The sequence below is a fragment of the Macaca thibetana genome, chromosome 8, assembly GCF_024542745.1.
Source record: "Macaca thibetana thibetana isolate TM-01 chromosome 8, ASM2454274v1, whole genome shotgun sequence".
Lineage (NCBI taxonomy): Eukaryota > Metazoa > Chordata > Mammalia > Primates > Cercopithecidae > Macaca > Macaca thibetana.
In genome coordinates, this window is record NC_065585.1 from 94,126,141 (window position 1) to 94,151,757 (window position 25,617).

At 35.8% G+C, this 25,617-nt stretch overlaps 1 protein-coding gene across 8 annotated transcripts in view; it reads right to left on the reverse strand.

The window, feature by feature from the left end:
• The window catches only part of SNTG1 (syntrophin gamma 1), an 891,115-nt gene that overhangs the window by 140,395 nt on the left and 725,103 nt on the right, over positions 1-25,617 (reverse strand). For all 8 annotated transcript variants that reach the window (XM_050801928.1, XM_050801925.1, XM_050801927.1 and 5 more), the window contains 2 exons: positions 8,094-8,210; positions 6,453-6,524 (listed from right to left, as the gene is read on the reverse strand). In XM_050801928.1, the coding sequence (XP_050657885.1) occupies positions 6,453-6,524; positions 8,094-8,210 (189 nt within the window). The remainder of the gene's footprint in view (positions 1-6,452; positions 6,525-8,093; positions 8,211-25,617) is intronic.

Here is a 25,617-nt window from a genome sequence, read left to right on the forward strand (position 1 = left end):
AAATCTAATGCTAGCTCTGAAACAGGCAGGTGTTGAATACCTACAAACAAAACGATGGTCCACTTTTTATGGGTTTCCTGGCCAAATGATAGAGAGTGCATCTTTATACGAATGATACACTGCTCATCTGTTATGAATGAAGAGAGACATTCCTTTCACTCCTCTTCTATGTTTCCCATGTATGATCTGTTAGCATAACAACTACTACACTTGGGCTTCAAGTCATGCAGTTAGGTCCTAGCTTCCCCTCACTAGGAAGAACCTCATCATTGCTACTGTACTTCTGAATTCAGCTGTAAGATGATACCTAAGTTCCATTGGGAGCTGTCCCTGGGCTAGGGACCTTGGGTGTCCTCTAGAAGGCAGGTGACCTTGGTGCCCAGAGAGATGAAGGTAAGATGCAGGGGGGTCTACTTCTTTTTTCCATAGACACTGGTTTACAATATCCTTTTTATTCAAACAGGCGATCAAAGAATACGCAGCCTCCAAAAATATAGGAGAAAAAGTACTCAATAGGTGTCTTAGTGAATTTATTACAAATATAGAGTATTTTTCATAGATTTTCAATGTTTGTGGTATCTGCCAACTTTATTCTGCATCACGAACTTTTCTCATTCTTGATATATATTCACTTTCATGCCTAATTTTATATTCCTAGTTTTTCATTTTCTTAATTTCTAAAGTACCAAAGTTAAATAAATGACAGTTTCCCTAACAGCTCAACACACCCCTGTTGGCAGGCACCAGAGGTCTCTAATGCTAAAATGTACTCCATGCTATAACTTAGTATCATCTCAGCTAATTGCCATGAGTTCCTAAAAATTAGCCAAACTCTAGGTTTTGCTTTTGTTTTTCTCTTTTCTCTAATTTCCATGTTTCTTTACATTCTCTCCAATTGTTGACTCTATATTTTGGACATGTAACATGGACATTTCTATTAGGTATGTCAGCAGGCAGAAATATAAACTGTTGAATACTTAGAGTTCAGGAATAAGCTCTGGGCAGAACATATGCATTTGGAGTCATCAGGATAGAATTGCTGTTTATGTCGAGTGGATAAGATCTATGACCCAATGGGAGGCTTAGTATTAGATAAGAGCAAGGATAGTTATCTGTCAGGATAGGGCTGCCAGGAGGCATTTGCAATGCTGAGAGAGTTTTCATGTACGAATTAGGATCATTACCTAAAAGTGAGAATGGAAAGTATATATTAATTTCAAAAAAGAATGAAGAAGGTTTAATATAAGTTCCAGTAGATTAGGCAAGATAATAGGCTAAGAAAATATGACCTAACAAAAGGAAGAATTAAAGGCTTTCTTGAGATTTTAGTCTGTAATTGAAAATGCGTGTTGTCTTTTTTTCCAGCCATGCCCCGCTACAGTGCCGTGTTAGGGAGCTACAGCTCAGGCTAGAGTCAGAGCAAAACAAGTCAAACCAGAGTTGTGCAAGAGGGCTGTTCTATGCAGGTAAGTGGCTACTGTGAGGGCACCGGCACTATCTGTTCAGGCCCAACTCCTCTGCCTCACTCTTCCTAGCCCGCTGTCCACGCCCTTGTTGACCAGAAGATGCCCCAGGAGCACTCCCCTCCAACCCCTTCAACTCCATCTCACGTTGCATTTGAGGAGGATTTTTAAATGGGCAAGCTCAGTCCCTCCCCATGCTTGACATGTTTTAGTGGCTGTCCTTTGTTCCTCAGATAAAGTTCATGTGCTTTATTAAGGCCTTTTCCTATGATCTGTTCCATGCAAACACTAACAGCAACCTCATACCCAACTTGTTTGCATTGCTGAAAGGACACACACTTCTTTGTAGCTCTGGGCAAGTTTACACATTATTCCTTGTGCCAGGTTGCTCTTCCCTTCCTACTGGCTGAACTCCAACCCCTCCCATGACACATGTTCCTCTGTGGAGCCCTTTCACAGTCACTTAGGTTTCCATTCATTAAAGTTCTCCTCCAAAATGCCCTTCCTAAACTCCTTCATCAGCTGGAATTTTTGTGAGTTCAACTCTCTTGTACTGTTGTATTGATCCTTAATACCTAGTGGAGTGCTTGGCACATAGAAGGTACTCGAAGTAACTATAATATGAATTAACAGACAAAAATGCATTCACAAATCAGTTAACCAATTGCTAATCTTCACAGCACCCTCTGCATCAATAGCTGCATTTCACAGATGAAGAACTGAAGTTCGTAGTGCCCAATACACTCATAAAGGGTAATGTTTTAGTAATAGAAGTGGCATTTGTTGCCAAGTTCCTCTTTTTCTGAAATCTTTGCTCTCTCATCAGTACCAGGCCGGCTCTCTGGCTCCCATTTTTTTCCCCCAAATTATCAATATTTACACTGAGAGACAGAGACAGTGTAGTATCATGTGCAAGAGCACAGAATTTTGAGACACTGCAAGATTCATATCTTTAGCTCTAATATTTACTAGCTATGTGGCCTTAGGCTATTTACTTCTACTGGTTTATGCCTTAGTTTCTAAATCTCTAAAATGGGAATAACAATAACTGACAGATAGTGGTGCTGTAAATATAAACTGAATTCATATACTAAGCACTTAGGACAATACCTGGCATATACATATAAGCTGTATATACCAGATCAACCTTATTGTTTCATTTTTGTTATTACTGGTGTAGCTTCATTATTAACACATCAGAAGGGACAGGATTTTCCTGATTAATGGTCACAGGACAGTTCTTCTGTGATCCAGATATTCAAATCTGACTTTTAATTAGCCTCATCTGAGGGATCCCTTTCTGGAGGCAGAGTCTACAACTTGCACAGATTGCATCAGAACTGGTACCTCATGGCAGGAGAGGGCTGGGCTGTAGAAGACGCCCCTTCTGATTTGCTCACCAGCCCCACCTATCTGACTGGCTTCCTTATCAAGCAAATTATTTTCCAACCAGTGATCCTGAAACAGGAGAAGGGCAGAATGCAATCTGCATGCAGGAAAATAATCCATTGAGCATTGAATCTAGTAGCCACTCCTCTGTTCTTATGCTACATGAAATTTTCCTTTGGGAAAAGGGATGCTTAAAGGATGGTTTTATATGTCTAATGTCAAGCCACAAAGCATAAAGCACCAGCATTGTACTTATTAATGGGAGGGGACTTCCTTAATCACAAACAACAACTGAAGGTAGATTTACATTGTATTTGATGTCTGAGAATACTTATCTCCTGGCCTCGCTAACCTATGTAAACATTTTCCCAAGTAGAACATCACACACCGGGGCCTGTTGGGGGGTTGGGGGCAAGGGGAGAGAGAGCATTAGGACAAATATCTAATACATGCAGGGCCTAAAACCCAGATGATGGGTGGATAGGTGCAGCAAACCACCATGGTACATGTATACCTATGTAAAAAACCTGTACGTTGTGCACCTATATCCCAGAACTTAAAATATTTTTAAAAATTCAAGTAAACTAAGTCTTAGAGAAAATTTTATATAGAAAGTTAAAATGAGAAGTAGTCTTTGATTTTAATTTGGTCAGAATATAAATACACAGGCACTCTCCTAGACACTTCTGATGGCAACATAAGTTAGGGTGACTTTTGTAGGAGACAATTTGGACATATGGATTTAATATCTTGAATATGTTAAAATATTTTTCCACACGGGATTCCCAAAGCTCAGAATTTAGAATAAAGGAAATAAGACTTTGCATACAAGTCTCTGAGCAAACATCAGTCCTTCCTACATATTATTATTTTGCCTCATTTATTTACTTACTATTTTTGTCTTCTTTACTGATTTACTTAACATCATACCACTTAATAAAATGCAAGTGCAATGAAAGCAGTAGCTTTTTCTGCGTTTTTCTCAGCCACATAACAAGTACTGAGGTTACCTGGTACACAGCAAACATTTAATTTCCTATTAAATCATTCAGATAATGATTGTTGTGATATGCCTGGTAGCAAGAAACAAGTGGGGGCAAAAAACTAAATGTAAAATTTTAAAGTGGACTCAATGAGTATGGGCAAATGATGGAATAGATAAAATCTATCAAAAAGTTATCGGTGTTTTTGAGGAACATTAACTGCCATAGAAAAAAAATCTCAAGACATATTTTTATACAAAAAAAAAAAACAGATCACGAATTGCATAATCTTAACGTTGTCAAAAATTATAACAAAGAGATATAAAATATTGAGTGTTTGTATATGTTGATAGAGCTAAACATAATGTTTATTGTTTCCTTTAAAATTATCCTTTTAAACTATTATAATAAACTGCATTATGTTCTAATGTTTAAATGGCTATTTTTAAAGAGAGGATTTTAAAGATCATGTAGCTACTTGGAGAGTGGTTAGAAAATAATTTAAGTCTAAGTAAGAATATATAAATATGTGTTGTATTATTACTATGATAAAAGTTATATTAGTGTACAGATAGAGAATAGACAAAGTTGATTTGTTGAGGCAGTTTTCTTTTTCCTTCCTTCCTTCCTTCCTTCCTTCCTTCCTTCCTTCCTTCCTTCCTTCCTTCCTTCCTTCCTCCCTCCCTCCCTCCTTCCCTCCCTTCCTTTCCTTCCTCCCCTCCATGCCTTCCCTGCCCCTCCTCCCCTTTTCTCTTTTTCTTTCTTTCTTTCTTTCTTTCTTTCTTTCTTTCTTTCTTTCTTTCTTTCTTTCTTTCTTTCTTTCTTTCTTTCTTTCTTTCTTTCTTTCTTTCTTTCTTTTTCTCTCTCTCTCTCTTTCTTTCTCTCTCTCTCTTTCTTTCTCTCTCCTTCCTTCCTCCTTTCCTTCCTTTCTTCCTCCCTTCCCTCCTCCCTCCCTCCCTCCCTCCCTCCCTTCCTTCCTTCCTTCCTTCCTTCCTTCCTTCCTTCCTTCCTTCCTTCCTTCCTTCCTTCCTTCCTTCCTTCCTTCCTTCCTTTCCTTCTTTTCTTTTCTTTCTTTCCTTCTTTCTTTTCTTATTCTAATTATATGAGTAGCTTTACTAAAAATACACAGTTGGCCGGGTACGCTGGTTCACGCCTATAATCCTAACACTTTGGGAGAGCGAGGTGGGTGGATTGCCTGAGCTCAGGAGTTCAAGACCAGCTTGAGCAACATGGTGAAACCCCATCTCTACTAAAATTTAAAAAAAAAAAAAAAAAATTAGCTGGGCATGGTGGCATGTGCCTGTAGTCCCAGTCACTCAGGAGGTTGAGGCAGGAGAATTGCTTGAATCCGCGAGCTAGGGGTTGCAGTGAGCCAAGATCACGCCACTGCACTCCAGCCTGGGTGACCGAGCAAGACTCCATATCCCCCGAAAAGCTATCTCATTAGCCATTTGGCAATTGTTTCAGAAAACTGGAGTTGGGTATGATCTCCTTTTCCTCAGATACTAGCACCTGTTTAAGAAACTGTCAGACCATTATTTACTAACAATACACTCAAGTATTTCACGTTGTCCCTCCACCATTACGCCTACAAAAGAACTCAAAGCATGCACACTGATGAGCAATCGATGAACTCTATTCTTAGTTGGATTTTGCACTTCAGAGAACTTCAGCTTTAATCCAACGTTCTCTAAGGAACAGAAACAATGAACACTTTTGAGGTAATTATAATTTTTGTCTCTCTGCCTTCAGACACTTTTGATGCATTTTATTGTATTTTAAATGTTTCAGCATTTGTTTATTCTGCTAAGTCTTTAACAGGAAAATAAATAGCTAACATAAAACAAAGGGAAGTCAGTTTCCCTTGGGTACAGAAACAAAGTCAACCTTATGCAGGAATTGAATTATCAATCTGTGGTGAGTCCAAGCCTACAAACCCTAAAGTAGAAAGTGAAGAAAGTAGAAAGTCTTCATGTTTTATAGGTTATTCCAATTTTAATTCTTTAAAAAACGCTATAGAAACCATGTGACATTTTACAGAATTTGTGATGGCTTGCTATTGCAATAATCCTGCATATGGCAGAAATTCAACTCATATATGACAATCGAATGTTCTTTTACATATGCAAAAAGACGGTCAGCCATGAGATTAAGAAAAAAAGAGCAAAACTTTTCTTTGCATTTTTCTTGATATTTTCTACATTTTCGAATTCCAAGTCTTACCCAAATCTTTCTCTTTTGCATTTTATTCAGAAAGAAAAGAATTAAAAAAAAAAAAAAAAAGCATGGTAACAACCGACGTTTAAATTTAGACTACTTTCAACTGAATTTTCTTCCCCAGTGAACTCCTGAGGAGCTTCTTCCTATTCCCTCACCCATGGCAGGGCTGCAGAGTCTGCTCGCAAGTTATTTAAGCAGATAGCTGAGTGCCAGTGCACTTCTGTGCATTCCATATTTTCTCGTTTTTGTCTAGTTTATTTTCTTTCTCTGTCATTTTTCTTTATCTTGTCTCTTCTTTCATTCCATGAATCATTTGCTTTCATGAGCTACTTATGAGCCCAGAGACACTATTTGCTGAGGAAAAGTCATTCAAATACTGACTACTTATTGATCATACCTTGAGGATCTTGCACATAATCTCATAAACTGAGAATGTTTTCTCTGCTCTCGTCCAGTCCCAGGTGGTCACCTTTAAGAGATAAGAAAATAATGTTTAATTTGTTTTAGAAAGTTATTTACCACTGTATTTGATTTGCATAATATAGTGAAAAATAAGAAAAATTTTCACAGATGTATCTACTTAGTCTCTCATCTGTGAAGCTATGCTCATAAAGGACCCTACATAATGCTTTTGTTTCCTCTATTCCATGCTTTGTCACCATTTGTCTTATGCTTTCAGCAAACGATTTATGCTATGTGTAACAGTTCTCATTTGTGCAGTGTCCTTATGTGTCTTAAATAATGTATGTATTGTCTACCTATAAATACTAAGTATTTACATTCTGCACTCATAATTTTTTTCTCAATTTACCACTAGTTAAATACAGAGAATACTAGATCTCAGCACAGCTCTAATTTTTTAAATATACATCATTTATATTAAGAAATTTCAAGATGACTGTGACATTGCAAACATACCAAAAGCGTAATGCAGTTATTTCACTTAGGTTGGGAACATATATTTAACTGCCCTGTCAAATAAATTATTCAGAGTAGGAATAGAGTAAAATATATAAATATTAATTTTTCCTCTGTCTTCCTAGTGCTTTAAACTATGTAGAGACAGACATTTAAAACAGCAGCAAATCAGACCTGATGATTTCTAAATCCTATGTATTATTAGACCTGCAAGTGACTGGTCGGGTATTTGGTATTTATATTCAATAAATATTTATTAAGTGTCTTCTGAGCTACAAGGTACATGTTTCCAAAAGGAAGACTTGAGGTGCAATAGGTATCTACACAAATCTACTACAAATCTCAATAACTAGGATATAGAATATAATAGAGGATGAAAATGCTATTGATTTTATTTAGAGAGACCAGTACAACATAGATAAACATAGTTTGACTGTCATAAATGACAGCTTACCAGAATGTATTTATGATGTTTGCCAAGGATGGAATCCTCTAATTTAAACTTTGAACACCATGAGAGTTTACATCATCTTATGGGATTACCACTATGGTGAGATAGACTTAATAGTGGATAGATAAGGTGCTATCATTTTGAGATTTCCTTATTACTCTTTGCTAATAATAAATTGCTAGTAATTAAAAGTGCTGAATAAATTTAAAAGAACTTTCAAAAGATCCTTTGAAAATAAGAGTTTAGTAAACATGTTCATTCATGCATAGCTCTAAAACAGTTTACTCTTTTTAATTTCACTTTTGGTATATTCATTTCTTTAAATTATATTCAATAAACAAAATACACTGACATATGCTTGAAAATGTTTCTTAAAATCTCCTTTCCCATGTCTTCATGAGATTTTTAATGGCATTATATTTTGATCCATTATTTTATAGGTTCACTATTTATAAAGAAGTAAGTTCCAGACTTTTCAAGGGTGATAAAGTAAATGTTTAATGTCAGAACATACATTTTTAGTAAGTTAAATCAGATAAACTGATTTCTATTTTTTTCTCTATATTATTTTTAAAAAATATTGATAGCATACTATTTGGTACTGTTAAGTTAGTGTCAATCTCTTGTGATAATATGGAAAAGAGCAATAAATTTGGATAAAACACTTACTGGAGGTGCCAGAAACTTGTAGAGACATGAGCCTCTCAGAGCCAAGAAGGTCGGGGAGTACACTCTGTCCTGAAGTGGGTCTTGCTCCCGGGCTTCACACCAGCCCATGTAGACAATCTGCAAGAAAATGGAATACAATCAACTGTCAAAAACTTCTTATTTTAATATATCTTATGTCTAAAAAATGTTTAGATGTAAATATTAAAAATATTTTAGATATTTTTTCATGTAGTATTAAAAGCTCACATAAAATTATCAAATTAAATGATGAAAAAAGTACACTAAACCAGATTTACCTTCAGTAAATGAATGTAAACCTCTCATAAGAATTTCTTATACATTTCCATCAGCATTTATCAAGTGTATACTTATGCCATCCAACCTGCCATGGATTATATTTCCCACTCTACCAATTCTTACAGAAAAAAAAAGACTTATTTGTAGTAGAATTCATTGATGCATCACACTAGTTTACCAATTGCTGACATTTTATTAATTGGGAATGTGCTTTAATACACAATGTTGAAGTGAGTAAAGAAAGTAAATCAGAGAGACATCTTATGGCATTACCACTAGGGCGGTGGACCACTTCTCCTCTCTGTATGACAGGGGAGAATAATAAATGTCCTCCTTTTAATCACTGATCTTAGATGAATACAATTTATGCTAGTGTATTCATATGTCAAATGGCATTGAAACCAATTCTGTAGCGTCTAGTGGTTAAATAAAGGCAGATCGATTTCCAAAGATTTGGTGAGATGAGTCACTCCTCTCTTTCTATGATCTGATTTTCATGAGAGTCAAACAAATACATAAACAATAAATGAGTATGACATTTCTAGCAACATAGTCACGTGACATTCCGTTTCCTTTTCATCACAACTCTATGTAGGAGGATTTACTTCCCACTTCATATAATTTATGTTAGCTTTATGGTTGGCAGAGTTAACTCCTCCTCCTAGATAATTTTTTTCTTTGTTTGGCTCATGAGACCTTCTATTATCAATAGGATATTCATGAATGTATCACGAGTAAAGTTAGCATAGCATCTTGTGCTTTTGCCATTACCATGAAAAACTCATACCCAGGATAGGAACAAGTGCAGCAGACCAGAGTTCAGCTTAACACCTGGACCAAGCCCAGCTAGCTCCAAACTGGTGGCTAATGACAATCAGGTCACTTTCATAAAGAAAGAAATACTTATTGTTGTATTACAGCTAGTAAGGGGGTGGTTTGTTGTGCAGCATTAATGTGGTGACAGTTGACTAATAACAATGCAAGACTTTGAAACACAGGATTTAAAATATTACTGTCGTCTATTCATGGATCCCATCTTCTTTCCATTAATTATGTTTACTTTCTAAAATAATTGGATTATTCACCATCTCATTATCTCAGTTTGTCTTACAATAAGCCTCTGAGCTATAAAGTCCCTGAGTTAACAAATTAAGGAATTGTGATATAAATAAATTAGCTTAATAAATGAAACAAACTTGATACAAGTTAGAATTGGAATTTGAACCAAGATGCCTTGCTCTTTTAATTATATAATGTATTCTGTAATCTTTTAGATTACTAACATATGCATTACATAGAGACTGGTTAATAATAACATAATAAGAACCAGCTATAATAACTGACAATTTTGTATTGCTTATATGGTCAGGTATAGTTGATCAGATAGCAACACAGTTTTGAAAGAGTAAATGAAGCTTAATAGATAACCATCCCATAAAGAAAAGTATGACTTAGTTTAATATATATTTAATGTGTCAGAATAATTACATGAGTTAAAATAAAAGGATATTATAGTTTACACTTCCAGTAGTTGCATATTAGAGAATATAGACAACCTACCGTCTAATGTTACCTTAGGAAACTGGAAAAGAATATGCTTAAAGCAACTAGATATTTTACAAGCTATTAAAGGACAACCAGGAAAAATTTATAGTAATATGAAAATTGAGAGAGGTTAATCATTGATACAAATGTGGGGTCAACTTTTGCCATAGGTATGCTTTCTACACAGAAATGTCACATGAGATAATCAGCTACATTGGCCAGTCTCACAAGTTTGGATCAAAAGGTTAAAGTCCAGAATCCTCCACATGCGGAGGCCTTAGTAAACATGCTCTGCTTTTAGTTAGGATCAGAAATGTCTGCATCCTAATTACAAAGTTAAGGCAGAAGTCATCAAGCCCTTGCCAGGACTGGAACTCATATTTAAGCCATTGAGATGATCCAGAAAATGTCACGCTTGAAATGGTTTATGATGATCCTGGCATTCTCTCAGGCTCCTGACTCAAGAAAATGGAATTTTTTTTCTGGATGACAATAATATTACTTATGTCAATATATTTTCATAAGAACTGTTTCTTGGAAGAGAATAAAAATAACCAAGAATATAAGGAAATAAAACTTCATGAAGTACATCAGGAGAAAAACATGAAGAATAAAAGCAATATATAGCAGAACTGAATATTTAGGCATTTCAGATATTGGAATTTTCTAATACAGGCATTAATTTACCTAGGTTTGCTATGTATAAGAATATAAGATACAAAATTGAAACTTCATCAGGGTATATCTGAGATAATAGATTATAAAATGTTCCATTTAGAAATTAGACAAATAAATATTTATGAAATATAAAGTTGGGTTTAACAACATATTAAAAAGCAGCTAAAGAAATAATTAGTGAATAGAAAGATGGCTCAGTAAAAATGTGTAGAATGATGATTGGAGAGACAAAAGTTTGGAAAAAACATATATGAGAGTAAGAGAAAAAGGTGTTACACTGAGAAGTATAAAACTTCAAATTTGAGTCCCAACCCAAGCACAGCAAAGAAAGGGAATGAACAGAAGATATATTGAAAGAGATGATGGCTAAGAATTTTTGCAAATAGATAAAAAGAAGTCAATACACGGATTCAGAAGACAAACAAAACAAAAGCTAGATAAATATAAACACACAGAGGCACTTCGGCATGTGTCTTCAGAAAACCAAAGACAGCAAAGAGCATAGTAAAAGGGATATGAAGACAGGAAAAACGTGTACATTAACGACTGGTTTAATAGAAGGCAGATGATTTCTAGTATATGTTTCCGCATTCACTCTCCTGTGATAGCAAAATCATTTTGCTTCTGGAAAACTTTCACTTTATGCCTATGAAACAATCAGAGTTAAAGAGGCAAATACCATCTGCATTTTACTATGAAAATAATTTTGACCTTCTGGATCCTTGAAAAGTATCCCAAGAACATTCAAGGGTCTACAAAATACTCTGAGCCACTGTTGTAAAGTAAAAACTTTAGCAAATGTTATGATCTTTCAGGTAATCACTTACTATAAGTGAAGAAAAATAACTATGTTAGTGAAATATATAAAACTTCAAAATAAACATACAGAAAAAAATAATTTGTTTTATAATCAACCTAAAAGAAAAGGAGATTAAAAAGAAACAAATGTGACGGAAAAATATAAGGCACAAGGTAAGGTGGTGGAATGTAATCAAAACAAGATACTAGTTATACAGCAGGTAAATAGAATAAATGCAATCTTGCAAATTTTTTTTTTTTTTTTTTTTTTTTTTAGACAGGGTCTCACTATCAACCATGCTGAAGTGTGGGGGTCACAGTTCACTGCAGCCCTAACATGACCTCCCCAGCTCAAGTGCTCCTCCTGCCCCAGCCTCCTGTGTAAGACTACAGACGCACACACCACCACTCCTGGCTAATTTTTGTATTTTTTGTAGAGACAGAGTTTAGCTATGTTGCTCAGGCTGGTCTTGAACTCCTGGCTTCAGCGATCTGATCATCTAGGCCTTCTAAAGTGCTGGGATTGCAAGAATGACCCATCATGCCTGGCTTCTTATAAAGTTTTTTTATACTACACTAAAAAACAAACAAACAAATAAATAAATAAATATAAAAGCAAAAGAAAAAATCTATATTCTGTCTCTGTAAGGCTTATCTAAAACATAAAAGTACAGAAAATTTGTGAAGAAAAGAATAAAAAAATTATCTCAGAGACCAAAAATCAATTGATTTAGCAATACTGATATTAGAAAATGTAGATCTAAGGCAAAAATCATTTCTAGAAATAAAAAAGGACTTTTAGTAATTGTAGTCTCAAACCTATCAAAAAGACATAATAATGCTTAGATTTTTTCATATCTGATAACATACTATTTATTTATTTATTTATTTGTTTACTTATTTATTTATTATTGTTTTTGTGACTGTCTCACTCTGTCATCCAGGCTGGAGTACAGTGATATGATCTCAGCTCACTGCAACCTCCACCTCCCGGGTTCAAGTGATTCTCCAGCTTCAGCCTGCAGAGTAACTGGGACTAAATGTGCCCACAACCAACCTCAGCTAATTTTTGTATTTTTCCTAGAGGTGGGGTTTCACCATGTTGACCAGGCTGGTCTGAAACTCCTGACCTCAAAAAATCTAGCTACCTCTGCTTCCCAAAGTGCTAGGATTACAGATTTGAGCCACTGTGCCTGACCTGATAACATACCTTTAAAATATATGAAACAAAAAACTGATGGAACTACAACAAAAGAAATGAAGAAACTGATAATTGTAGAACAAGTTTAGCATAATTCATTGAATAACTAATAAAATAAGAGTTAAAAATCCATCAAGCCATAGAGGTTTTGAACAATTCAATTAATACAATCTGCTTAATTTATTATGTTTAAGACACTGGACTCAACAAAAATTGAGTACAAATTATTTTCAAGTGCACTGGAAATGACCAGATGTGATTACACCTTTATAATAATTATATCATTATATTCAGGTAATAAAACAGGTATTAAATACATTTTGCCATTCAAATGACATGTGGTGCCCTAAATAGAATGAAATGACAGAGCAATATTCACAAAAAATTAGAATACCCCCCTCCAAAAGATTTGAAAATTAAGCAATATACTTCCACAGATCAAAGGAGAAATCAGAAATGAAGTTAAGGCGGGTTGTGGTGGCTTACGCTTGTAATCCCAGCACATTGGGAGGCTGAGTGGGGAGGATCACCTGAGATCAGGAGACTGAGGCCAGCCTGACCAACATGGAGAAATCCTGTCTCTACTAAAAATACAAAAGTAGCCAGGCATGGTGACACATGCCTGTAATCACAGCTACTTGGGAGACTGAGGCAGGAGAATCACTTGAACCTGGGAGGCGGAGGTTGCGGTGAGCTGAGATTGTGCCATTGCACTCCAGCCTGGGCAACAAGAGTGAAACTCCATCTCAAAAAATTAAATTAATAATAATAATAATAATAATAAAGCCCGGGTGAGGTGGCTCATGCCTGTAATCTCAGCACTTTTGGAGACCAAGGTCAGTGGATCACCTGAGGTCAGGAGTTCGAGACCAGCCTGACCAACATGGAGAAACCCCATTTCTACTAAAAATACAAAATTAGTTGGGCTTGGTGGCACATGCCTGTAATCCCAGCTACCTGGGAGGCTGAGGCAGGAGAATCACTTGAACCTGGGAGGCAGAGGTTGCAGTGAACCAAGATCATGTCATTGCACTCCAGCCTGGGCAACAAGAGCAAAACTCCATCCCTCCAAAAAATAAAAATAAAAAAAATGAAGATAAAAAATAGTTTGAACTAAAATACAGTGAAATATGAAATATCAAACTTGAGGGATTCAACAAAGGCTAACCTTAGGCTTTTATATATATATATATACATTTTTAAAAAATCTCAATATCTGTAATCCAGGAATCTAGATCAAGAAGTTAGAAAATATTTAGGAAGACAGAGAGAAAGTGTGAGAGATAAGGGGAGACCCAAAAGCAAAAACAAAAACAAAACAAAACAAAAAAAAAAGAAAAGAAAAGAAAAGAAAAAAGAAGTATTGAATGCAGGCACTAGTGAAATAGAAAAAATACATACAAATAGGTATTCAACAAAACAAAAAATAATTGTTAAGGGAGAATAATAATATAAATACTCATGGCAAGCATCAGCATAAATTACTAAAATCCATGATACCAGATCCTACAGATATTATAATTATGTTTTAAAATCTTATAAATAATATTTTGCAAGTTACTTTTAAAATTTAAATAAGAGGCCAGGTGCAGTGGCTCATGCTGGTAAGTAATCCCAGCACTTTGGAAAGCCAAGATGAGTGGATCACTAGATTTCAGGAGTTTGAGACCAGTCTGGCCAACATAGTGAAACCCTGTGTCTTTTAAAATTACAGAAATTAACCAGGTGTGGTGACGGGTACCTGTAATACAAGCTACTTGGGAGGTTGAGGCAGGAGAATCACTTGAACCCAGAAGGTGGAGGTTGCAGTGAGCTGAGATGGCACCACTGCAATCCAGCTGGGCAACAGAGTGACACTTTGTCTCAAAAAATAAATAAATAAATAAAATGAAATATATTAATTCTTAGACAAATGTCAGAATAGATGCAGGAAGAAATTTGTTTTAAATAAAGAATCCTATAATTATTAAACTAATTTAATCTGCAATTTAAAACATCCCCTCCTCAAAAACAAAACAAAACAAAACAAAAAAACTTGAGGAACTTGTGATTCTTTTTAATTTCTACTAATTGTTTTTTTTAACGATCTAAATTCTTGTAAAGTCATCCAGAGAATAGAATAAAAGGGTGATCAGTCCCAATTTAATTTACGGACCAGTCACAACTTTACATGAATGAGTGAACAAGCAAATGAATTCGAGTAACAGCACCTGACAAAAATATTCACAAAAAGGGAAATTTACTTTTTAATCATTCTTTATATGAGGTGTAAAGGTATTAATTAAACAAATACCATGAGATTTAAAAGCATCAATATAATTCACAATATGAACCAAAGGAAGGATTAAAATCACATACTCAAAAAATGAAGAAAAAATGGTGAAATTCAACATGAATTCATGATAGAGTTTTTAAATTAAAAATAGAAATTGTCTTTAAAATTGAATTTTTAAGTTTATAATCCAAATAAGGGTATTTGTAATTTTTAAAAATGTATTTAATGGTGAATTATTTAAATTATTCTTTGGAGATCAGTAACAAAACAGGAATATACACTACCACCACTAATAATCAATGATTTTCTACTTTTACCCAATGTGCTGAGAAAAAAAAAGAAATTAAATGTTAGGTTTAGAAAATAAATAAGGCCATCATTTTTGTTGATAATATGAATTTATATATAGAAAACACAAAACTTTTAAATAAAATTATTCTGCAAATTTCTCAATGTTGCCAAATATAAAATTTTATCCAAAATAAATTATATTACTGAGTAACCTAAACTAATAGTAAAAAAAAAAAAAAAAAAAAGAAATTTAAAAATAAGACAATAATAGACTGAAACTAAAAAGACAAGCCAGTAGAAAAGTGGGCAAGAGCATTAATGAGGTTTTTCAGAAAAGAGATTTTGGCTTATTCAACTTAGAGAAAGTATTCAACCAAAGTGCTCATCAAAGAAATGCAATTTAAAACCACTGTTGTATATCCTGTGTTTATCTTCCAAAGCGGCTGCAATTAAAAGGACAGAAAGAGCTAAATTTTGGTAACTGTAGTGATGGAAAAGCTCTAACAGAGCTGGTGAGATTGACTCCTCACTTCTTTTTTTGAGAAGGAGTCTCCCTCTGTCTCCCAGGTTGGAGTGTAGTGGCACAATCTTGGCTCACTGCAACCTCCGCCTCCTGGTTCAAGTGACTCTCCTGCTTCAGCCTCCCGAGTAGCTGGGATTACAGGCATGCACCATGATGCCCGGCTAATATTTTGTATTTTTAGTAGAGAGGGGGTTTTACCATGTTGGCCAGACTGGTCTTGCACTCCTGACCTCAAGTTATTCACCTGCCTTGGACTCCTCACTTATGTGAACTGAATGCTGGTGCATGTAAGAGCACTAGAGAAGCATGTGTACCAGTGTTCACAGCAGCATTCTCCTTAGTAGTCCCAACTATGTGCTGATTTGGAAAATATCAATGAACTGTATCACAAATGTATATCATGTAGATGAATACAGTAACATGTTGTGTTATAGTATGAGTACACAGTAAGTACAATTATTAAATTATAGTTACATGGAACAACATGTGAATGAATCTCAAGGTACATCATGTTAACTGAAAGAAGCCAATATAGAGTCATACATATATATGATTTGATTCAAATAAGCTATGGTATTTGGAATGCACTCATGGTTGGAAAGAAAAAAGTAGTATATCAAAGCAAGATCATTATTACCAAGCCTTTCAGGATAGCAGTTACGTGAGAAGAGAACAAGTCAGTTGTGCAAAGTAGGGAGCAGGCAGCACAATGGTTAACAATCTACTCTTCTTGACACGTAGTTTGTTTATGGAGGTTTGATTTTTTTTAAATAATTAAATGGTATGCGTAAGTTTTAGGAATTTTCTATATATGCATTATATTTTATTAAATCATGTTTTTTAAATGTCATACAATATGTATTATTAACAGTTTTCTACCACTATTTTATTCAAATAATGTAGAGTTCTGTAAGTTCTACAGGAAAAAAGTATTCTAACAAATACTGTTAGATTGTCATTCTGGGGTCATTGTAATAAGATGAAATTTTAGTTATTGTAAATTACATCCCCATAAGCATTATTTCTCAGTTAAGTCAGGGTTTCTAGTTTTCATTCAGTCTGATAAAACTTATAGTTTGTCTATTAATGATGCCTCTGTTTTGGCAAGAAAGAAAAAAAAAGAATGCGGTGGTATACATAATCATAAAAAAGAGTATGTTCGAGACTCTTAAGACTATGATATTGAGTTTGTTGTCTCTTCCAAACTCTATACTTTGCTGCAGGCTGAAATATTAAGGGTGGTGTACTATTATCTTCAAGAAATATCATCGTTGTATGCAATTTTATTATTTTGAACTGAGTTTAGCTTTGGGAATGAGCTGAGAATATACCTAATAAAAATGGGATTATCAGATCTGTAAGGGATATATCTACATGTTTGCTCTCTGAGTCAAACATTCACCTTCCCATTTACTATGCCAAACAGGAAAAGGGAGTTCTTTCAATTGCTCTCAGATGCCAAAAAGTACCATCATTGCCATACTTGGGTATAATAATTACATAGTTGAAGAGACATAAAGCAGTTTCAGTATGTTCTTCCTATGAGTCTCACAGAAAATAATAATTCTTAAGAATCAGTGTATCTCTTAATTTATAAAAAATGTAAAAATGGGAATTACAGGCATAATAGAAATAGGATGTTTTGGAAAAAAGTAGAATTAAAAGGAGAATTTCCCTTAACACATTAAATGACAAGAGGACTTCCAAGATAATTATTTAAGATAAATAATTTGGAAGCTCATTTACTTTAAATTAAATGTATCATTATCACAAAACATGCCCAATATGTGAAGCTTGTACTACAAAGTAATAACTTATTTATTATTTTAAAATTTATTTTAGTTCATATTTTTTTTCTTCAATAGAATTTCTTTTTTTAAAGTGCTTTTGGGTTCACAGAAAAACTAAGTAGAAAGCACAGAGCTCCCAACTACCTCTTGCCCTAACTTGCACAGTTGCCCCACTAGCAAAATCCCCCAGCAGAATGAAACCGATTTGCCATTTGTATGTGTGTGTGTGTATACATTTATATGTGTATATATGTGTGTGTGTATGTGTGCGTAGTTTTTTCATGAGGTGCTTGTTCAGGTATTTTGTCTGTTTCAAATCAGGATGCTTCCTTTCTAATTGCTAAGTTTTAAGAGTTCTCTGTGTACTTCAGGTAACAGTCCCTCATCAGGTGCCTTTTGCATATATTTTCTTCCAGTCTGTAGCTTGTATTCTCATTTTCATGACTATATTATTCATAGAGCAGATGATTTTTCCTTTAATAGGGTCCAATTGATTAATTATTTCTTTCATGGATTATGCTTTTTGTGTTGTATCTGAGAAATCATCACCATACTCAAGGTCATCTGCATTTTCTCCTGCATCATCCTCTAGGAGTTTTATTTGCCTTTTAAATTTAAGTATATTATCCATTTTGAGTTAATGTTTCTAAAAGGTGTAAGGTTTGCGTCTAGATTATTATTATTTTTATTCCTCATGTGGATGTCCAGTTTTTCCAGTACCATCTGTAGAAAATATCAACTTTTTTGTTGTATTCTTTTTCCTTTTTTCAAAGGAAACAACTATACTTGTGTGACTCTATTTCTGGACTTTCCATTCTGCTTCATTGAGATGTTGTCTATTCTTTCATTGAATACAACACTCCCTTGATTACTGTCACTTTATAGTAAGACTTGAGATTGGATAATATGAGCCTCCTGACTTTGCTCTTCTCCTTCAGTATGGTGTTGGCTATTCTGGGTCCTTTGCCTCTCCATATAAACTTTAGAAACAGTTTTTAATAGATATCTACATCATAATGATTACATTTGTATATTTATCCTTAGTTTTTTGAAGACAAAGGGAAGGAGGGAGCATTTCAGGTGTTTTATAAGGAGGAATCAACATAACCTGTAACAACATGTTCATAATAAATAATAAAACTGAAACAAATGGCAAATTCTTGCAGTCTAATTGTTTTATTATACTTTAAGTTCTAGGGTACAGTACATTATGTCTTTTACTTTTATTGAAACAAACCCACAAATTTATATGTAAATTTTTTCAGCTAAAGTGAAGATGGACAGCTGCTAATCTAATATTACCATGGTTTCCAGTCCAGCAACATCAGCATCATCTGAGAACCTGTTGGAAATGCAAATCCTCAGGTCTTAACCCAGAACTACTGAATTCAAAAAAAAAATTTAGGGGTGGAATCTACCTCTCGATATTTTAATGAACCTTCCAAATGACAGAGATGCTGCCTCAAACTTGGTCTCATAATTTATGCCTACGTCAGGGAGAAGGCCATCTAATTATGTTATAATTCCAACAGCTGGTAAGGCTGTGTATTAATGAGAACTATGTTTATTACTTAAGACAGAGGAAACCATTAATGAAAATGTCCTAGCACTTGAAAGAGAAAAATAAATGATGGGCTCTTGATAAACATAGTATTTCCAAATACGACATGTTGGACCACTTTATTACAAATCAATTCTACTTCAGGGACGATGATTAAAAGAGGAAATAATCTTTTTTTTTTTTTTTTTAATGAGGATAAAAACATTTTAGAGAACGCTGCAATGTTACCAAGGCAACACAGACTTGACCAGCCGAGCTGCCTGGGAAAAGAAAAGCTCAGAGATGTGCATCCCCTCCGAGACACTTTCCCCCTCGATATTTCCTCACTGTAAAATCATTGCCTAGAGGCTAAAACAGTGAATCACAGCAGTTTCAAAGGACTAAGCAACATATATTTGATTTCTGAGCCCTCCTAGAGAAAACCATCAGGCAAGATATAACACAGGAGGAAAAATAAATGAGTAATAACCAACGCCTCATAAAGGTTGCAGCCTAAGTGTTCTACGAGCCCTTCATAAACACACAGTCTTTAGTCTTCTCATTACAGTGAGATAAATTGTACCTGTGATTTTATTTTGCCAGGAATAAAAGTAAATTATCTCTGGAGGAAGATAATATCCCTATGAACCCCAAATCATGTCTACATATTTATATGCAATGTATTTTCTTGAACCAAAATTTATAAGCCATACAAGGAGATAAGGATACAATTTTAAAAAACAGAGGATAAAATGGACAAGAGAAAAAAAGCCGCACATACGTAAGATATTTAAATTTTGGAGGGACCAGACAGACTTTAAAACTATCATGCTTAATATGTTCAAACATTAGGTGGCTAGTTAGAAAATTATATAAAAGTAAATTACAAAATAATAAAATGGATACCTCCAAATAAAAAATAGAATAACTAAAATTATAAACCCAATATATGAATTTACCAGAAGTTTATACACAGTTGAAGAGAAGAGCAAAGAATTAAGTGAATTTAACTGTTAACATATATAAAATAAACATAATAATTCTGTTTCTATATTAAAAAGAACATTTTTCTGATCTTTGATATGTGTCTGCTAGCAGAAGTTCAAATGCTACAACTAAAAGCAGCTGAGAGATGGCAAGGTGGCTCAGGCCTTTAATTTTAGCACTGTGGGAGGCCAAGGTGGGCAGATCGCTTGAACCTCGGAGTTTAAGACCAGCTTCGGCAACATAGTGAGACCTCATCTCTAAAAAAAAGAAAAAAAAAAAAAGCACCTGGGCATAGCAGGTGTTTCTTTAGACCACAACAATCTAAAGTGCCTACAAAAGACAAAACAGTAATGTTAAAATTATTTGCCAAGGAGGCCTGGTTTGTTAGCATTGTCACCCCACAACGTTCCTCACCCTGCAGAACTCAAGAATTAATCTCAAATCTCTAAATCAAGGGAGGGCTACATATATCTCACAAATTATAGTTGTCTCTTCAACAACACAGGGGTTTGGGATACAAATCCCCTACCACTACCACGCCACAGTTAAAATTTGATGTATAACTTTTGACTTCCCCCCTACATTTTACTATTATGGCCTACTGTTGACTGGAAGCCTAACTGAAAATATAATCAGGAGATTCACGCACATTTTATTAGTTATATGTAATGTATACTGTATTCTTACAATAAAGTAAGCTAGAGAAAAGAAAATGTGATTAAGAAAATCATAAAGAAGAGAAAATATATTTACTATTAATTATGATGATCAGAGTGGATCATCATAAAGCTCTTCATCTTCATTGTCTTTATGTTGAGTAGGCTGAGAAGAAAGAGGAAGAGGAGGCATTTGTCTTGCTGTCTCAAGGGTGGCAGAGGTGGAAGAAAATCCACATATCAGAGGAGCCTCGATGTCCAAACTTGTGTTGTTCAGGTGTTCAAGGGTCAACTGTACAATCATCTTCATGTTTCACCTCTTATACTTCCAGACAGTGAGGTCCACAGCACCTAACAAATCCAGATATCTGCTTTTGATGTTTCCAGGAGATTTCTGACAAAAATGCACCCATAGTGATAACATTGTGTGGCCACTGCAACCACTGTTTACTGTTTACTCCACTGGTGTCTTCCCTCAGTATCCAGGGCACCTGTCTCACAGCTGGATTCCCTCTGTGGAGCCCTGGGATTGAGCTGCGATGGGCTCATTTACTTTCAAAGATGGAGGCATCCTTTACTCTCCTTCCATGGTTCCCCATTTAGGAGCACCATTCCTATTGCTTAAAGCCATTCAAATAACAAGCCAAACCAGGTCTCATCACAGCCATTGATACTCTGCCATCCCCATGTTCACCCTCTCAGAAACCAAGGCTCATCCTCCTCTTGGCTCTCCAGGGCAGCAAAAACTCTCCCTCCATCCCTTCTGGGCAATGCTTCCCTCCCCAGCCCTGTTGTTACTGTGAGTCGCTCACTGTTTGATAGATGTTTTATCAGATATTTTTATTTTTGTCAGGTTTCTACAAACCTTTTCCTGTGTTAATATTTCTTGAAGAGGAATCTTAATAAAATAAATTTCAAAAAGAGCTTCAGGTGGAAAAGAAGTTACAAAATGAACTAAATATACCACGAGTGCTCTGCTACACGCAGAAAGAAGTAATCTTCACTTTGGGGAAGGGCACATAGTTGGTTGCGAGTTTACAAATGAACCTATTGTCATTTTATATCAGCTGTAGAAACCATCTCCTTCCCCTCTTGCCAGCTGCTTCCCTGAAAACCACTGCTGAGCCAGCAATTACTGCAGCAGCACAAAGCCCCTCAAATGGGGAGACCATGGCAATTACCCTGATTTGTCACCACAGAGGGCTGGCTATAAAAGCTCCTTTCAAGACATTGAAATTAAGCAGTTTGGGACTATGCCAGGGCCTTTTGGAGAGTAGCAATCAGGAAAGAAAAAAAGAGACACCAGTGTCAGCACAAGAAAGCAGGTAGACTTGGAGCAGTGTGCTAAAAGGAAATAGGATGGCTATTTTCTGTCAACATGTTTCAGTGTTACCCAAAATGCATTATTTATCCTAGGTTGACTTTTCCGTGACAATTAAAATAATTCCAGGCCATCTTGATTCATGAGAAGGAGTAAAACCCAAGGTTATTCGCTTGGTTTCTTGCCAAGAAGAATATCAAATATAATGGCATCGACAGTGTCCACATACAAGGGTGACATTTTCAGATGATTGGTAACCTGAACATTTTTTCTTCTCCATCTCCCATTCTCTCCAAAAGAGAGTAATTCATTCAAGCCTCTGTCATAAACACTGGACACACAGCAGGAAACCAAATAGATGGAAATACCTGTGAAAATGTAACTTATATTTTACTTTGGAAGCATGAGAATATAAAGATAAAAAGCAAAATACATGTTAGGTTAAATAGTAAGAATCCTAAGGGGGAACCATAAATAAATAAATAAATAAATAAATAAATAAATAAATAAATCAAGGAAAAAAAGCAGAAAATACTGGGAAGGGCTGAAATTGTAGCTGCAATTGCCCTGACATCTTACCAACGGGACACTTCAGTATAGGCTTAAAGGAAGTGAGTTACCTGTATGGATATCTGAAAGAGAAGCATCAAGGCTGAGGGGCCAGCAAGGCAGGGGCTGAAATTGTAAGGGCTTGCCAGGACGATCTCAGGGATGATGAGTCCATTATGGTTATGGTTACTGAAAAATTGTTTGAAGAGAGTAGTTGATAATGAGATAAAATGGAATGTGTCTTCGGTTGCAGACCTCCTTGTAGGTCCCTAAAAGACCTTTGGCTTTAGTCTGAGTCACAGGGCAAGCCATTGGAGGGTTTGAATGGAGGAGAGACAGAATTTAATGTGCTTTTTGACTGGATTCCTTGCCTAAAGAGAAAAAAAGAAAGAAAAGAAGCAAGAAGGACTATTTAGAATGCTCTTGTAGCAAAGCAGATGAGAGATGATAGAGGCTTGAAACATTGGCAGCAGGGAAGACTTTAGAGAGTAGTTTAACTTGATATATTTTGAAAGTAGAATTTTACTTCTGGTGTGAAATAAAAATAGAAGTTAAGGGTGATAGAAAGTTTTTGATATTTGCAATCAGAAGAATGGAAGAGGCCCTTAAAAGGGAGGATTTTGAGAAAATCAGCTTTGGAGATAAAACCAGGAGCTCAGTTTTAGACATTTCAAGACTGTGGTAAGTTTAGAAAGAAATAGAAAATACGAAGAAATAAATTTGATAAACCATTCTGGAGTTCTAAGGCATGGTCTAATCTTGTCATATAGAATATTCAGTTTAAGACTGTCTCATCAGTTTAAGACTGGTATTTAAAGTCTTAAAACTGTATGAATGTGTACAAATAGAGGAGACCCAGTGAATGGCAAGGTCCTGGGGCAGCAGACTTTGTGTGGTAATAGAGAAGAGGAGAGAACCACAAAGGTGTAAGAAAAAACTCAAGCATTTTTTACATCATGAAGACAAAAAGAAAGAGACTAGCTGTGTCAAATGCGTGGATGACTCAACTATCATGAGGACCAATAATTGACTATTTGATTTAGTGAAACAGTGTTCATTTGTGGTGTTGATGAAAGAAGTTTGTCCATGAGTAGTGGAGGCAAATGATTATTGGATTTGATTCAAGAGAGAAGGGAAGGAGGCTAATTGGAGACAGTAGATATAGTTTGTCTTTTAAATAGGCTCTCTCTGAATGAAAGCACAGAAAGTGTTGGTCATTACAGGGATTAGGGAGAGAAATGCAAGGACAGAGGAGAGAGCTGCTGAGCAATGTGCTTGAGTGAGCAACAGCAACAGCTGGGAGCACGTGCAGGTCCTTTCCAGCCACAGCAGAACACAGATGCAGGGAAGTGGGCAGATGTGTTCAGTTCTCCTCTGATTGCTTCAATTTTTTGAAGCAGGAAGCAGAATTATCTTGTGAGAATGGGGATGAGGGCTGTGGTTATTGGAGGCTTAAGGTGACAGCAGAAATTTATTTAAAAGAAATGGAGGGAATAGACTGGGGGAGGAAAGAATAATTGCAGGCTGCTTTAGGCCTGTAGTTGAGGTCAGTGATCATGAATTTAATGTGGATGAGTCACTATGGCTATTTGTTTTTCTTCAGCCATGTTTAGCTAAATGAGTTCAGGCATATAGTGGAAGGAAAGTTAGAGTTAGTCTGAATTCAGGGAGAATAAGGAAGAATAAAGAAGCAATTGAACTGAGCGTGTATGCTGGGGAATAATACTTGATTATGGAATTTAAGCTGGATAAGTGTCATAAGATGAATGCTCTAAAATGAAAGATGATAGATTAGGAAATTGAAGTTGGGATATTATGAGCATGGGGCACAAGAGGGGCTACAGTGGAAGGTTTGAAGATATCACTAGGGCAGATTGTTTGAAATTTAAATTATGTTCACATTGTAATTACTTGTAATGACAAGGTGTGGGGTTTGAACATGAGAATGTGTGGTTTAGGAGACATGAAGACTAAGATCAGCAGAGAAGAGCAGATCAAGAGCAGAAAGGCCAGGAGACATTCATATACAGTTTTGTCATATGGAAAGTATTGAAAGAAAAATGTTAGAGATTTAATAATGATCCAGAGACTAGAATCATTACCAGGCTGCGCAGATAGGTATAGATGTCTGGGATAGTGGATGGTGGAATTGGATCGAATGTGTATATATGTATGTGATGAAGGCATGAAGAAAAGACTGAGGAGGAGCAAGAAGAATACCTATCCATCTCCAAGTTTAGTAAGATTACAAACAGGAAATGAAATCAGATGCCATGTTAGAGAACTGCAGGATCAAACAATTCTCCGCAGGAAAGCCAGCTTTCAATTAGCAGAGTAAGGTGAAAAGAATGTAGATTAATGAGCTAGAGGAAAGAGAGGCCTAGCAGATGACTGACCTTTTCTTTTTTTTTTTTTTTTTTTTTTTTGAGACAGAGTCTCGCTTAGTCGCCCAGGCTGGAGTGCAGTGGCGCGATCTCGGCTCACTGCAAGCTCCGCCTCCCGGGTTCACGCCATTCTCCTGCCTCAGCCTCCCGAGTAGCTGGGACTACAGGCGCCCGCCGCCTCGCCCGGCTAATTTTTTGCATTTTTAGTAGAGACGGGGTTTCACAGTGTTAGCCAGGATGGTCTCGATCTCCTGACCTTGTGATCCGCCCGCCTCGGCCTCCCAAAGTGCTGGGATTACAGGCGTGAGCCACCGCGCCCGGCCTGACCTTTTCGTTATACGTCTTTCCACCTGTACTATGTTCAGAATAGGACAGAGGGGAAGGAAGAAAACAGCCTGGGGTATAAACAGAGCAAAGCAAGGAAAGCTATTCCTTTTCATAGGCAGATGCACCATATACAATACAAGAAGTCACACTTCTTTCTTTCTATCTAACCATATTCCTCAGACAGCTCAAGTTTTCATTAAGCAAATTAATTGATCGATAGTATCTAATTAGGTTTTCTTTTGCAATGCTAACTCAACTTCTCAAGCAATTTGCCAGATTCATTTTTGATGGTAAAATTAAAATGTGTTCAAATCCACAATGATAGTACCTAAGAAATTGCATGATCAAATAAGAACTTGAAG